This window comes from Uloborus diversus, chromosome 3 (genome assembly GCF_026930045.1).
Source record: "Uloborus diversus isolate 005 chromosome 3, Udiv.v.3.1, whole genome shotgun sequence".
NCBI lineage: Eukaryota > Metazoa > Arthropoda > Arachnida > Araneae > Uloboridae > Uloborus > Uloborus diversus.
Window position 1 is genome coordinate 41,802,710 of NC_072733.1, and position 17,347 is coordinate 41,820,056.

The window sequence follows — 17,347 nt, forward strand, 5'->3', positions numbered from 1 at the left end:
GATGAATTGTCAACAGTATAATGAACATAACAATGATACTCAATGAATTTCAAATATGATACCAAAAATATTAATATGGAATAAAAGATTTTATTCTGAATATTTTAAGATAAATTCTTGATTATTAGCTTTCACCCGGTTGGCATGTCTTTTTGAAGTAACATGCTTGCGGCAATCATCATGACCACCATGTTCAACTGAAAAATCGCTATTGCAAATAGTACATCTTACATAACCTGTCTTTAAAGATGAAATAAGGAATGGCCAAGTGCTTTTATATTCTTCATGATATTTTTTGGCAGTTTTTCCGCCGAAGAACCCATAAACTGCATGAAAACTAAACCGGCAGCACACATGTAAAGAAAGAACTACTTCATATATAATGCATTATTTATTCATTTATAATTTAAAAATATATATATATATTATGTATTCAAACAAGCAACATGGTGTATAGAACATCAGTCCAACTTTTTGTTATAATAAAAGATGAACATGCTTTTTTCAGAAGTACCCATATTATCCAGATTATTGTTTATGCGGATCGGCTTTGGTTCTAGTTAGTCTGAATAAACAAAGTTTTACTCTACCAACAAATTAAATTGGTTGGATCAGTTTGTTCTCCCATCCCAAACCCTAAACAACATGTTCAGAACATGTTTTCCACCTATCCCCCTTGCAAACAGTTTGCTAGTTATAAAGAGTTCTACTGGAGGGTTCTGATATACTTCTAAATTATTGTTCCCCAACCTTCTTTTACATGAGGGCTGCAATTCTTAAAGTTGTTTCTTGTCAGTCTCGACACTTTTAAAATTAAAATATATTTGATCCCCCTTTTGAATATATACCATAAACACAGAAAAAGAAAAATAACTTAGAAAAAAATTGTTTCCTACTGTTTTACTCAAATATAATTGGGACTCAAAAAATTGTCAGGATGACAAGCAAGCAATTCTCATTATCTTACCCTACTCATTCACTTTAAGTTTATCAGTACCATACGCCACATATATTCTTTGCATTATAACTAGTGGTGTTCAAATAATGAATAGAAAAAATGTACTTTCCGTTGTCAAGTAATTCTTGCAAAGTCAAAATATTTCAAACACAAGCAAGAAAAATCCATCTTGGTGGTTATAGATCACAAAACTTCCCTTGCAATGAGCTTTGTTACATATTACCCGAGTCTGATAAAGTGTTGAGACAGATGTTGGTATCAATGAATGAATTATGGAAATCTAATATCGTCATCTTACCCAGTTGGTCCTCTTACTCTCCTTTACCCTACATCATTTTGCTAATTAAGCTGATATTTTCTTTAAAACATTCCTAATTTAAGAGAAGCATAGAAATTTTTTAAGTATTATTGGTTTCAGTATTTGAATTTATTTAACTTGTAATTATTTTGTTCTCTTAATGATTGTTTTGCAGATTTGTCAGAAAGAAAATTTGCTGAGAAAACCGAGCCTTCAGTGCAAGAAAATATTCTCCCAGAAACTGTTACTGGCCAGGGGAAACTAAAAAACTTCTCTTGTATATTACGAGGAGCATGCAAGAGAAAAAACTTTGTTGGATCTCATCTTCCTAAATGTGATAAAATTTCCACAAGAACTGTTGAACAAGATTTGAATGCTCTAACACTGACCAAAGATGCCCCATGTTTAACTGTGAGTGTACCCAGACTTGAAACTACTCTTGCAAATCAAGACGACATTCAAACAGATAGGTCTCTATTTTCAACTATTACTCAATCAGAAAGAAACCTGCAGCGGACAGAAAGACTAAGAAAAAATCGATCAGAGAGCAATCCTAGTACTAGTAGTGCTAGCTGCTCTGACGCAAAAGAGAAATCAAAAACAGACGTAGACGAAAAATCAGCAAGTGAGCTACTCAAGTCTAGCAAGGCAAAGACCACGGGGTCGTGTACCAGTAGCCGGTATGTTTGTTGTTTATTTTCGTTTAATTTTCATTGTTTATTTTCAGTTTGCATTTTTTTGCAATTTTTTTTTCCTTTGCAACATAGGTGAATTATGTTGATTGAAATTGTCCCTAAGTTTACTGTCTAGAGAACTCTAGTTGTTGTTTTACAATTTTACAGTAAACCCTTTTTTTTCACTAGCACAAATTATTTAGGAAAGAAGAGGAACATCTGCATTTATGCTGAAATAAAATGAAAAATCTTTTATAATTTCTCCAGTTGATGTAGCAGATTAGAATCAAGCAAGAGTCCAAGGCTTCTGTATCTACTAGACAAGCTGGAAATAATTTTTTACATTTAATTTTGGTATAAATTGCAGCTATCCCATCCTTCCCTTCTCTGCTTTTTGTATTGTTTTAGTAAATTTTAGAAGATTTTTACTTTTTCATAAATATCCTAACTCTCCTGACTTCCCCTTAATTTTTCCCACTAAGTTTTCCAAATGTTTAGCAAAGTGCAAATGATACACTTGCCCTTTCATTTAATGCAAGTATAATTTTTTAAATTTAAAAGCATTTTGCTATTTTTCTATATTTATAGTAGATATGGGATACTCTTTTTTAAACCGGTGCATTTTCAGATCACGCTCTAACACATACTAACCAATGGCCTAAAATTTTAGATGGTTCAAATTTTAACAACCTTATTTCAAAGAAAGTAAATGATGACTTTTGGACTGCTAGGTACTGACTGATACACTATGTAATCCCAAGTTATTAGGTTAAATTGACAGTGATGAATTAACCAGTTCTTGTACTTTTTAAAGCAAGCAGTATTAAAAACAAGCAGGTTGTGTGAAATACAAGCAAGACAAACAAATATATTGCTTCAATGCATAGATATCTGAACGTAGGTGTCACATTTGACACTGATTTTGGGTAGAGTCAAATTGTTCCTTTCCCAAATCTTCTAAATCTTGACTCTTGAATAAGGAATAAATTTTCTAAACTACAAGTGTTATCATATCGTTGTCTCAGAGCAACAGTAAGACATCAGAGTCTGAAAACAACAGTAAGATATCCTGCTATTGCTCTGACGCGACAATATGCACATTAAAGCTAATGTATTATAAATTCCTCAACTTTATTTCAGAAAACTTATTTATTTTTTTGATTATATTTACTACATGAGGCAGTGAGAAGCAAAGAAATTGTAAGTGTCAAAATTTAAAAATTTGAGATAACCTGTACAAATGGTAGAACCTGTCCTCAGTTATGGGGCAAGAAATAGAACTAGTAATCCCTGATAAATGCTGCTATACAGCAGGATTTATTTATTTATTTTTTTTTTTTTTAAATAAATGCCTACTAGGATCTAAACTTCAAATGCATTTTTTTGAAAACTTAAAAGTCCACTGACATCTTTGTTTCTCACTGTCACATATATGTTTTTGTATTGATTTTGAATTCTTACTTTTAATAAAGAGTCCACTTATTTTGTAAACTTAGTGCAAACCCCTTTAATTTTTTTTTCTGCTTGAACTGATTTGCCATTTTGGATTGCTCGTTTAGTTGGCTGTGTTATTTCAACAATAGTTGCAGAATTGGCTAATTGTCTATTTTCTATGTTTTGATCACTCTTTTGGAAAAAATTCTTAAGTCTTAAAATTTGCAGGAAAACATTCACTTAAAATGAGGGGGGAAAATAATTAAGGTAAAATTGAAAGATAAATGTAATAACAGTTGATGGTGTATATATCAGTAGTGCCCATCCCCCCTACTTTTGTGCAGAAACTTTGGAAAATATAAATAAAATGTTTTTTACTAATGTTGAAATGTTTTGAAATATATTTTTGTCATTTAAAATGTTCTTAACCTGTTAAAATGGGTATGTTTTTTTCTCTCAAGTAGATCACATGACCTGAAAATTTTAGTTGGCATTAGTAACTATTTTTAGTTCTTTGAACTTCAAGTATTTAACTTTGAACATGCCAGCAGAAATGAAGGCAGAAAACTATTTCTTATTTTAAAAACTTTATTTGTTTCTGTAGAAGGCAAAATGTTTTCACTGTTACATATTTAAATTTTAAAAAAGAGGTTTTTATACATTTTGTGGGATAAGTTTAGAAAAAACCCTGGAAAAAAAATGCAAAATAAATTTTTCAAAAATTCAAAAAAAAAAAAAAAAAAGCAAAAAATGTGCAATCTTTGAAATTTTTTTCTTAAAATTTAAAATTAAATTTCCTACCCTTTGAGTATAAAAACAATTTTTGTGGTACAGTTGGTTCCGTGTCTGTGTGGTAAAAAGTACTAAAAATTGCTAAAAATCACCTGAAACATTCAACCTTTTTTTTAGGTTAAATATCAAAAATTGAGTTCGGAGATTGACACTGTCAGCAAAATTGCCCCTGTATTCCTAAGTTCATCTTTCTAGGCCTTACCATTTTCCTGGGAAACGGATCAGAAACACACAAACATATTTTCTTTTATGTATAGATGATTAAAATATAATCATTTTGTTTCTACTAAATGAATAGTTTAAAATAATTTCTTTATTAATAACATATGATCAAATTATGTAATAGTTCTTACATCATCATGGTAATTGTATGTGTCAAACATGAGGAAAATAGTGGATTTTAATTTCATCCATTTTATCCAATTTTTTCCATTGCCTTGGACTTATGCAAAAAAAAGTGGACTAAATAGCACCAATGCTTGCTGGTGTGCTAAACTAATTTTCGCTACCTGTTTTCCTGTGTGAAGGTAATCTCAGCTTTAATGAGAAGGCATCCTCGGTTATGGGTCATTCTTCAAAAAGTGTACACACCTTTTGTAGTAAAAACTCCAAGGAAGAATTCATTTAATAATGTTTTTTAATTTCATCAAAAATATATCTATTTAAACCTGCCAAGAAAATTTTAATAATAATTTTTGTTATAATAAATTTTTGGTTTACAGCATGTGTGTGAATTCTCACCTCTGTGGCATGTCACACACCTGGTGTGACTGTTTATGTTGCTTAATAACTTGGTTAATTAAAAGTATATATTTATATTTATTATTTTTTTCACAAGTGTCCCAAATACTAGTTTAAGTATACTTAATTTTTTAATATTGTGTTTTAGTTCGTTTTAGTAGGATAAGAAATTACATCCCCCAATAAATTCTCATTTCCGTTACCCGAACACAAAATGTCATTTCTCATTAACAGACGGGAGTAATGACAAACATTTTGTTTTAAACACCAGATGGTGGTTATTCGGAATTCTCACCTCCGTAAACATAAATTTCAGGGATGTAAAATAATGTAAAAAAAGAAGTGCACGTTTTCATGTGCAGATTTTAGCAACAAAGAAAAAATTTCTTACCCTGAAAAATGTGTCCATTAGGCCTGGAAAATCTCTCATCTCCATGACAGACCTTATCAATGTCATCATTTCTGAGGTGAGAATAAATGATGGAGGGAAAATACATCAATTTTAGACAGCCTACCAAATTTATAAATTGCCAGGATATTCTCAAGTTTGCAAATTTAAAAATATATTACTATTCTATTTTTAACACAAATTTGAATTTAAAGGAAAGCTAAAATTAAAGCCGTATTTTAATTAAGAGGGCTTAATATGAGATTCACACTAAGGTTTTTTTTTTTTTTTGACAAAAAAAATGTTTTAACAAAAATATTTTCTTAATTTTCTTTAAAAGTTACACATTCTGGAGAATGACCCTTATGAGTATTCTAGACTGCAGTATCGAGATGTAATTAGGCCGTTAGTATGACCTTAAGCATGTCAGTTCTGCTGAGTGAAAATGATTTCCTTGCAGTTGAATATATTCCCAACTCCAACGAACTATACGGGGCACTGCAGTCACTGTCTAATGGCGGACGAAAAAACTAAAACAAACGCACGTGGTAACGAAGAAAAAGCTAAAAGTGTTGTGGTTTTTGTTCGTATGTATGATTTTTTTGTTTTATCCTTTATAAATCAATATTTTAAGTCCTGAGGATATTTTGGCCCACGTAGAAAGAGATTAGAATTCAAGAAGCATTACTAAACGTCAAACATTAATGCAAACTACGTAGTCCGTAGTTCTAAGCAGCCATTTTCACGATGTTGAGTTCGATATTTATCAATTCTTGATAAAACTAAATAATAATTGTGGCCTGACAAGAATAACAATTAATACTAGAAAATTTAATGTGACATTACAAATTATTACCAAAAGAAGATGATACTTCTTTGCTTTGCTTGGCTAGCGCTTATTGTTTTGCATTTGTAGCTGAGTTATTTCTCTCGAATTCCCGAATCGGTTAATTTAAAATTTTTCTGTTTCGATGTTTCTAATTTCTGAGTTACGATTTAATTATTCATTGTATGCAAATCATCTACAAAATTATTACGGATATATGGTGGTAGTTTTCTTTTCAGTTGATTGACCATTATTTCTTTTTACTTATCGAATTCTGTAATCTTACTATCATTTTATTCCACTCATGATAAAAATTAAAAATGGTTTAACTAAAAACGCGAAATCTCGCCAAGGCTACTTTGCTTGCACAATACTAAAACTATAACCCTAAACAAATTTGGCGAAACCTTTCAGCTGAGAATAAAAGGAATAAAGTAAATTCTTTCTCGGTTAAACATTTTTCATTTTGTTCTACGATAATAAATTCAAGAAAATATTTTGCATACTGTCCATTCCAACTAAATGCTGCTGTAAAATATGGTTAATTAAATTAATGTAAGATTAAAAAAAAACTCATATTCTTACAAATTCATACAAAACAATAAAATTTTTTACCTGGTATAACGTTATCCAATTTTGTTAATCCAGAGTTTTCTTGTTTACACTTCCACCATTTAATACTTTTTTGAAGGAAATAAGGAAAACTAACATTATTTTGAGAAGCTCGAGAATACTACTAAGGGACGAATTAATTTCTGTAGCTGAAAGCAAACTAAGACACATTGATTGCGTTAATAAATACTCAGAACAAACTGCCTGTGTTTACGTCAACAGACACACGTGGAACGCAACGTGGCAATGTTTTAGTTTCTTTTGCAGTTTTGTAAATCACCGCAAGGTAGCGTATTCGAGCGCTGGAGTTGCGAATTGGCAACAATTATGTTTGTATTTATTACTGTTACCATTAAAATTTAATTCTAGTGTTCATTAAAAAATCTACATTTGGGTTACTTTAATACTTTAATTTTGAGATTAGTTTTATTATTCTCTGCATCCAATATAGGATTGTTAGCAACTAAGATAATTTATAATGAAATTATTTTTAATAAACTCATTTCAAGTGCCTTTACACTGATTTTTCGTTATTTAAATTTACAGTAGTCGGCGTTCCTCCCGTGTAACAAAACTACCCACATCAAATTCAACTGCTACAGGAGGGGGAACAAGCCGCCAAACAGTCGTACGAGGAAGATCTGGAATGTCTGGTATTGATACTGGCCAAGAAATATCTTCAAATCCATTTTCTTCTGATAATACTGCTGCTCATGAGAATTCTAATAGTGCTCCAGGTATGCTGAGGCGATGTGCTCCATTGTTCTTACTAATGGAAACAATTTTAGTTTTCTCTTTTTTTTTTTAAATAATTACGCCACATTTTTTGTATCTGATCATATTAAAGAACGTTTTTAGATTTTTTAGTGCATCTGCCTAATTATCATCTTAGTGTTCAGCAGTGGCACAGTGAACAGGGGTTTTGTGGGTAAAAACAACCCACAGAGGTTATCGTTTTAACGTTATTGCCAATCCTAATACAGTAGTTAATACACGTGTAAGGACTGTTTTGACCCAAAAAACCCCTTCCAGAAGGAATTTCTGGCTAGGATAGGGGTGTTCAGTGTAGATCTGGTACTTTTTACTAGGCTTCTACTGCTGTGAGACCAGTCTCAAGCAGGTAGTTTTTTTGTACACATTTTTTTGTTTTAAGATTGTTTATATTTAGTTTTTATAATTTCTTTGTTTTGATTTGTGTTTTCTACTTCATTCTAGTGTTACTAATTTTACTTAATTTATTGCTGCATTTCACATATTTAGGATGAAGTCTTCTTTCTTTTCTCATTCAAGAGTTATTTATAATTATATATATATATATATATATATATATATATATATATATATATATATATATATATATATATATATATTGCTCACCTAGTACAACTCTGCCCAGTGGCGGATCCTTCAGGGCGATCGCCCCCCCCCCCCTCAAAGGTTTGTAATTCGAAGAATTTCCGGGAAAAGGTCACCACACTCCCTCCCTCCACCCAAACACATCATTAAAAATCACCTACAACTGTATTTTTATGATTTTAGTTCCAAAAATTTTCCGGTCTTCCTAGATCTTCAATTCTGAAAAGATTCCGGGGGAGGGCCCCCAATCCCGAGCCCTTCCCCTAACATTAATGAATATCCACTAACATTACGGTTTTGAAGCTTCATTATTGAAAAGTTGAGGGATAGCTCCTGACCCCATCCCTTCCCTTTTAGCGCTACAAAAGATGTCCGAGCATCGCATTTCAAGGCTCCAATTCCTAACAATTTCCTATGGCAAGTTCCAAACTTTGTTCCTTCACCCTACGCCATTAAAGATGGCTTACAACTGTGCTTCCAAGAATTCAATTTCGCAAAATTTCCGGACAGAGAATTTCCCCATGTCCTTTCCTTGTCTTTCAACATGATTCAAAGACAGTCTAAAACGGCGTTTTCAGAACTCCTACATCGAAAAGTTTCTAGGGAAAAGTTCTGAACCCTATGTCTTCTCCTAAATCATCAAAGGTGGCCTACAACTGCGTTTTTAGTACTTCAATTCCAAAATTTTTTCCTGGGGGAAAGCCCCCGAATCCCCTTGTTTTTAGCACTAAAGATACCAAAAAAAAAAAAAAGACTGGGGGGGGGTGGATTTCTGAATCTCATCCTACTTGCCATTCAAGAAAAAAAAGATAGCAAAAAATTGTGTTTTCGAAAATATACCCTTAAATTTTAAAAATTTTCCTTCCTTCTTATTAACCACCAAATAGTCCAAAAGTGCGTTCCTAACAAAAATTTTCGGTGTAGAGCCTGCAAACACTCCTATACATATGCCTGAATATTAAACAACTCATTCAACAAACAAGTCAATAACTACTTAAGTCAATAACTATCTTCAAATTTTATTTACAAATGCAATTTTAGTATTGCATTATGTTTGGTAAAAAAACTGGTAAAAAGAGATGCCATCTTTATACTGCAACATTTCTTTTTTAAGGAAAAAAGTACAATTGAGGACCTAAATGGCTCCTGAAAATATATTCACTCAAATGAATCAAAAGTTAAAGGGTTTAATTTGGGTAATAGATCTAGAATATTAGTTTTTTATTTTTTTCGCATTTTTTATTCTTGGTACTCGAAACAGTTATAACTTTGATTCAAACTCTTTGAACGAAATTCGAAAAAGATATTTATTCAAACAAAAACAAAAAAAAAAAATCATGCTTCATAAACTTTTTAAAAATTTTATTTTCATTACCCCCCCCCCCCCCACCCATTATGCATTACTTAATCGCCCCTCCCATCAGGATCCTCTGGATCCGCCACTGATTCTGCCACTTTTGCAAACCTACTTTTCGAGAAAAATCAATTTAAATGTAATGCACCTTAGCTTAAATTCTTATAGTAACACACAGACACATCTCAAAATTGTGGTTAATTATTTTTTTTATTTTGTGGCTGTGTTGCATTTTAATAGAGCTAATAAAAATGCGCTAGGACATGTATATAAATCCAAATCAACATTTTTTGACTTGTGGCATTGTTGTATTAGGTGTGTGATATGTGGAAAACGACTCCCTGAATGTAACTGTACCAAGATGCCACGGCAGCGAGATGAACAAAAGGGTTAGAACAGCGCACAACTGAAAATGAAAGAGTGTGTGTAAGAGGTTATTTATTAACACTAGAACGCCGGAATGTTTTCTTCCCCTTGAACGGGGAATGGTGTCATTTCGAAACTGGTCAAAACTGAGATATTCGAACAAAATAAATGCAATTTTCATTTTAATAACTTTAATTTATAAATGATTATAAAATAATAAAATGACACCAAGTTTATTGATAGATGAATTATTATATCTATAGGAAAAAAAATAATTATGCAGAATATTTTTCAGAAAAACTTTCCTATATCATGTACATTAAACACAGAGATAATTTATATGTTTGGTGCACTTCCCACATACTCCTCTTTTACAGGAAAAACATATTTTGGACGCCACATTTCCATTACATTTTTTTACATGACATTTTTTGCGCTTTGGTGTTCTGTTGTTTTGAAATTTATTTTCATTACTTTTCTTTTTTCCTGCGAATTATTCATATATATTCTCTTTGCATTTCACCCTTTTAGCCCTTTTTTGCCAGACATTTTTAAATTTTCAAACTATAATAATGTAAAACCTTTAAATAAAAAGCATCCTAAATAATCCAAAGAGCTGCAAACACATATGCAAGCATATCAAATATCTCAACAAGAAAAAAAATCAAAAAACCCTGTGCAATTGATAAATCATGTGACATGAGCCCTTATATGGCATCAGAAACTATCATGTGATAAGCAGGTGTGAAAAATTAAAATTTGCTTACATGCATTGGTGACCTTCCACAATACTCTGACGCTTATTATAGAACTGCTGTTAAAAAAAAATTCAGTATATTGGGGATAAAATTATTGCAGTGTCAAATTGACACCATACCAGCATTCTAAGTAAATTCACCCATAAAATCAATTTTAAAAAAATCTAATTTCTCATAACTTTGTGTGTGGTTTTCCTTACATATTAAATAAAAGTCATGAAAATTAGTTTGGATCCCATGCGAATTTCACATTTTGCATAACTTTTAAAATACCAATGTGTCGAAATGACACCTCTCGGCATTCTAGTATTAATTACGTAAGGATGATTTCGTCAATTTTTGAGCCACCCCCACCCTCCCCACATGTAAGGGTATGTAAGATTTTTCAAACCCCTCCCCCCATTCTTACATAAGATTCCATTTTGTTTTTCAAAATAATAAAATAGCGAATCTTCCATCACTGAAATCATTATTAAATTTACTATTATTAAATTAAACCTTTTTGTATAAAGAAGTATTTTCTCAAAAGTTTGAATCTATATTGAATGTTTTTCCCACATTTGTTTTAGTATATAATGCATTACTAATTAAAAATAAAACATACCATACATAGCGATTCTTATTATATTTTACGCTATTCATTCTTTGTAAAGCAAGCAAAAAACAGATCATCCTAATAGGTTTTTTACTTTCCGGATGCAAATAAATATGATTCCTGCCAAACCACTTGACCGTGCAATTTCTAATGTTAAGTATCGACTTGCAAAATGTTACATAAGAATGAGTTTGAGCCCTTCCCCCCCAAAGTAAGGATATGTAGACGTGATTAATATTAGGCCCCTAATGTCATGACACATCCTTGAGTCCGATGCTACTTCATGTTGTGTTGTCCCTGTTCCCTTTATGTGCTCTCGTATTAAACCTTAAATTTGGTGTTGTATACTAATCTACGGTTTATGAAGTTAAATTCCTACATATAAGCTTTAGTGGGAAAAAAATTAATAAAAATTGTTTTTGCATGTAAATAATTTCTGTGAATAAAAGTAGTCTTTTGTGAATTGTAAATAAATTATAATCCTGATATTTTTTCTTTTAGTAGCCAGTGCAATGAATATTGCTGCTAGTATAGCTGCAATTGGTGATAGTGAATCTGAAGACAGTGAAATGGGACGATTACAAGGTACTTGTGTTTCACACTTTCTGCATGTTGCCTGGAAATATTTCTCATATTCATTTTTTCTTTATCAAAACCTCCTTGGCAACATGAGGGTTTTTATGCTTTAAAATAATAATGTGCCTTTTTGTGCCAAAATACGCCTATTTAATGAGAATACTTGATCTTAAGTGTACATTGAAAATAATAATTCATTAATATTATTCCTTGGTTGAAATATCTCACATCTTCTGAATAAAGTAGTATTTCAGTATTTTGTTGTATTAGCTGACCCGTGCAAAGCATTTGCACTCGAAATTTGTTGCCCCAGCCATAAAAATACCATAAAGAAATATCACATGAAAAAAGTGACATATTTGCCAGGTTGAAAAATTCCAGGCTCCCTAACTCATGAACTAATTGAGATGATGATTTAAAAATGCAAATACACTAAGTGATTGATTTAAAAAGAGAATCCATCCTACTGCATTGATTTTAATGCCTTAGGTCTTGCGTTATTTCATCTTTTTCATGAACTTTTAAACAAAACTAGGCATTAAACAAGACAAAGACCTCCATCAAAAGAAAGATAAATCTCCAAACAATATATGATTTAAGAAAAAAATGATTAAATAAAAAGTGAAAAGCTAGATTAAAATAGCCCACAAGCTGTAAAACATTTAAAAAAACCTTCATGAAAATGTTGAATAATCCGTCAAATAAGGAAACTAATAGAATTTATTGCAAAGTTGTAAAATACTTGAAAACAATATAATTTAACCTATAGTATTTTATTATCAAAGAAGTTTTTTTGCAACAGAGAGGATACAAAGATTGCAATAAAATTTAAATGGCCCAATTCTCGCAAAACGAGCATAGAATCTTAATGGTCAGAAAATAACTTGATGTAAAATTAGGCTTACCATTATTGTTCTTTAAAAACACAAAACAGCATTGTTTCGATTAAAAATTTTCTGACTTGAAGTTCTCAACTCTAAAAATACAAAGTAATAATATCAATGCAAAAAGATGTGATATCTCATTAGTCCTGATGTACCAATATACTTTTTGGGCTGGTCCAATTTTTTATTTATTTCGAGTTTTAAGTGTGTTGTTCGGTTAGAGTTACAGACTTAAGACAATTGAAAAAGCTTATGTTGCAATTTTACACATGTTAAAATATTTTTTCCTAAGTTTGCCTGAACTAGTGGGTGAATTTCAATAGATGAAGTTTTGATAATTCTTTACTAAGAAAGCTGAAAACACCTAAAAGTTATGAAAAGCATACTTTAGAGCTTAGCTCTCTTGATCAAAGCAGAGATTTATAAGTTCATTTTGTAATAACTTGTGTAGAAAACAGTTTTCCGCTTCGGTTTGTTGTTTTTGTAAATTAAAGCAAAAAGTATCAAAAGTTATCTTGTTGAAACAATAGAATATGTATGAAAATATATATGTTTATATTTCGCACAGCTCTATTAGAAGCTAGAGGGCTTCCTCCTCATCTGTTTGGTGCTCTTGGACCTCGTATGCAACATTTACTTCATCGTTCAATGGGAACTACTGCAAGTAATTAAATTTTTGTTTATAAATGGGTGATTTGTTTGAAGAAAACAAATTATTTTTTTCTCATGAAGCATGCAAATGATTTTGTTTCTTCCATTATTACCATTTTTTCGTTTTTTTTCTGGAGTAGCAACAGTGTATAATCATCACCAGCAGTTTTTTAGTAGAAGTAAAATATTATATTTATATGGAAAAAAAAATCTGTACAACTGGATAAGCTTCGTATGTTTAACTATTGAAAGAATGATAGGAAATGTTGTAAACTGAAAGCAGATGCTAAAAGATTGCTGTCCAATTACAACAAAATACGTAACACTTGTCATTAAAAAAAACCCTATCAATAAGCAATAGCTACTAAGCGTAAATGTGTAAATGCCGAATATAATTTGCACGCTTGAAATTTAAAAAAAAAACGGCAATGAAAATGTAAAGTTTTTCTAAAATAGCTCCTTTTTGACGCTTTTATTAGCTTCACCTGTATGTATGTATGTCTGTATGTATCTTGTAACGGAATCTTGCAGCTCAAATTTCGCCCACTTCCTGCGATCGGATTCTTTTGAAATTTGGCATGCGACCTCAGACCCGATGACAATGCAATATTCTATAATCAAATTAACTCTTTTAATTGTTAGTTTCCTCCAATTTTAATCAATATTTTGGCATAAATGCAACAATATGAAGAAGGAAAAATTAAAAAAAATACATTAAAAAATGCTCTTAAAAATTATTTTAAAATATCTACAAAAACCTTTAATTTTTCTGCATCAGACAAAATTTGTTCCAATTTTCCAAGGTAATTAGAACATGAAATATAATTGTTTTAAACCAATTTCATGCGAAAATTTAGGTGAGCCTTCAATTGGAAAACCATTGCTGATTAGACCATTGTTGAACAAAACTTTTATTCAAATGCATCTCAAATTTTCAAAGTAATGAAGATACGATTTCCGCAAACATACATCGATGATTCGCAGTAGCTTCTCATCGGGGTGCCCCTTGTCTCAACTTTAAGATATTACCTTGCACTCGTTTTATAAATAATTTCGTCGCCTGATAATTCTCCAACATAAGACTAAAAAACAGAAAAATAAAATAATGGTTTAAAAAACTAAAAAAACATGCTTTCGTAGCAAAATGAACTCAAAAGTGAAAAATAATCTTTGGATGATAGTAGTTGACCAATCACTTAATTTTAATGTTATACAAAAAAGCGTGGGGGTGCTGTCTATTTACATTTTTGCTTGAACAACAAATGGAAGAAATTCAAGACAACTGATAGGAAACCCCCCACACTTTTTTCTATTACATTAAAATTAAGTGATTGGTCAACTACTATCATCCAAAGATTATTTTTCACTTTTTAGTTCATTTTGCTACAAAAGCGTGTTTTTTTAGTTTTTTAAACTATTATTTTTTATTCTTTAATCCTCTTGTTGGTGTTTGATTCTGAAATAAAAGTTATGTTCATATAAAAATATTAAAACAATAACATCACAAAGAATACATTTGACTGTTAAGTTTTTTAGTAGTTTTCACAAAAAGGGCAATTAAAATTTTCTGCCCATTTGTAAGAAATTCTTTTACTTCATTCAGTAGTATGGTTTAAAATTAAATATGGTTTTTCTTTCTTTTTTTTGATGAATTGTTTTAAAAGCAATATTATGCATCGGCAATGTCTCCGTGTGGTGAGCTTGAAAAGTTGATGTTTTGAATAATTTTGCTTCATGCCAAAGCTTATCAAAAAAAAAAAAAAATCACTGTAGTGTATGATATGCACCCCCCAGATAATCAACGTTTTAAGCTGATTTTCTGTGGATTATAGTCCAAAAATTGCAGTTTATATCATAAAAATTTGATATGAAGTAAATACCAAAACTACGGGGGACATTAGGATACAAGGTCAAAATCTTACTTTAAAGAAAGTAAAATAATTCAGACAGTGAACAATGAAGAGAATAAAACTCTTGGGTTATTTATTGGGGTATTAGTAGGAAAACATTCCCTACTTGGGGTATTAGTAGGAAAACATTCTTCTGATCAACAAAAGCATTTTAAAAACAAAAAGATTTTAAAAGATAAGTAACATTCGCATGTATAATGTGAAAAGAAGTTGAGCTCAGTAAAACAATTGACAGTTTAATTGTATGATGTAAATTAACTTACAGAAGATCTAAATAAAAATCCTTAAGGTTAAGCTCCTAATTACTGTTAGAAGAGAAGTTTCTTGAATGTTATAGATAATCCAGTTGGTTCTTGAACAATTAGCCGAGAACAAGATATATAATCTGGAAAGTTATTTTCATTGTGATATAAAGAAGAAGTATTAGATGAAGCAGAGGACAAAACTTTAGTAATGATGAATTTAAAAATAATCCTCTAAGACAGCAGTTCCTAACCTATTTAGTTGTGTGACTCACCAGTTCTGTAGAAAACAACATTGAGAACCACTAACTACTATATATTACTTGCACAACCTAAATTTACTTTCTGGGGGCAGGGGGGGGAGGCATCTGCTCATAACTGTCCTTAAGTAATATACTGGCATTAGGATTGAAAGTGTGGTAAAAACAAGAGTTCTGGAGAGGTTAATTCCATTTTCCCCTCATGCTGCAACACTGATACTGTACAAGAAAAATTTTAAAAATATTTTTTAAGAAAGAAAAGAACTTAATTGCATTCACTTAACTCGCATAGCTGTAAGAAAACTCAAAAACAAGTCATCAAAGTTAAAGCTCCATGGGATTTTTGACGCTGTTTTTAGTCTACGAGGTAGTTAAAATCTGGATTGAAACTGGATCGTTTTATTTGTCTGAGATAACGCGCAACATTCCCTGCATTTCTACACTGTTAAAAAAACTACAATGAAAAGTCTTATTTAGATAGGTAGGTTGTCAAAAAGCACCCAAGTGTCTCTACCCACTGGTTATTGTCATGCTAGTTCAGCAAAGGATGAGCATTTTTAGCTTGTAGCTATAACTAGTTTCTTTCATAATTTTCTTCAAAAGAGTTTCCGATTCATTAGATTTTGTCTTCAATTATAGGGAAAATCTTAAGAAATATTAAAAATAAAAGTTCCTTATTGGCTGTGAGCCAAGGAGAGCTTTTGAGTGACAGGTTAAACTAATAAGTGAATTTTCACAAAAAAACGGAAATTAAGACTCCAGGATATATCTTGGTACAGATTCTCGACCAGTATCCAAATCCCAACAACACACTGTTCGCGGCCCATGGGTTGGGAATCGCTGCTCTGAGTGAGCTCAAATAGCATCAACAAAGCTTCATTTAATTGAAAAGTTCCTTTAAAAACAATTGACAAAATCGTAAACTTTTCAGTAGGTATGTTGATTGAACAAAAACAAATTATGAAAATTTATAAATCAACTTCCTCTCGGCTTTTGACTTACTGGTGATAAATGATGTTCATCAAATAATGAATTAAACATTTTAAACTGCCTCACCCCACTTATGTTGTTAATGTTCATAGAAAAATTGTTAAAATGGAGAGAATATTTTTTTATGTGACCAATTGCAGTTCACTTATTTGGTGTGTGGGGGGGGGGGGGGAGGTATTTATGTAAGATTATTCATTGAAATTACACATACCAGATAGCTTTTGTGTACAGAGCCTTGTAAATATAAATCCTTGATGGTTGCTGTGTCAAATGGAGAAAAAACTTCTAAATCTGCAGAATTCAGTCATTTATTTCTGCAAAGCAAATGTAAGGTACCTTGAAAAATATACAAATATGCTTGATTTTTAAATTAATAAATATATTATTTAGCTGATTTTATATTGGGAGCAAATTACTAGAGTTCAGTAAAATTACTGATATGATTTTCACAAACTATCAGTCTTAGCTTCCTTACTGGTATGATCATTCATCATAGTGCATTTTTGATGCGTTTCCCCTGATTCAGTGGATGATAAATTAGAGAAGATCTCAGATTGACAAGATTTTATGATGAAATCCATAATTAACAATTGCATAGGGTTCCCCCACCCCCATGAATCATTCATAGACCTTATATTTATTTAAGCATTTGCTGTGTCTCATTGAAATGAAAAACTTGTTC

General features: G+C 31.2%; 1 protein-coding gene across 6 annotated transcripts in view; it reads left to right on the plus strand.

The window, feature by feature from the left end:
- The window catches only part of LOC129218440 (E3 ubiquitin-protein ligase TRIP12-like), a 246,296-nt gene that overhangs the window by 84,504 nt on the left and 144,445 nt on the right, over positions 1-17,347 (plus strand). For 4 of the 6 annotated variants that reach the window (XM_054852706.1, XM_054852710.1, XM_054852709.1 and 1 more), the window contains 4 exons: positions 1,432-1,936; positions 7,270-7,460; positions 11,654-11,737; positions 13,181-13,276. In XM_054852706.1, coding sequence (XP_054708681.1) covers positions 1,432-1,936; positions 7,270-7,460; positions 11,654-11,737; positions 13,181-13,276 — 876 coding nt within the window. Of the gene's footprint in view, positions 1-1,431; positions 1,937-5,745; positions 5,873-7,269; positions 7,461-11,653; positions 11,738-13,180; positions 13,277-17,347 lie in introns of those variants that run through there. The other 2 variants (XM_054852711.1, XM_054852708.1) reach the window with 2 other exon arrangements.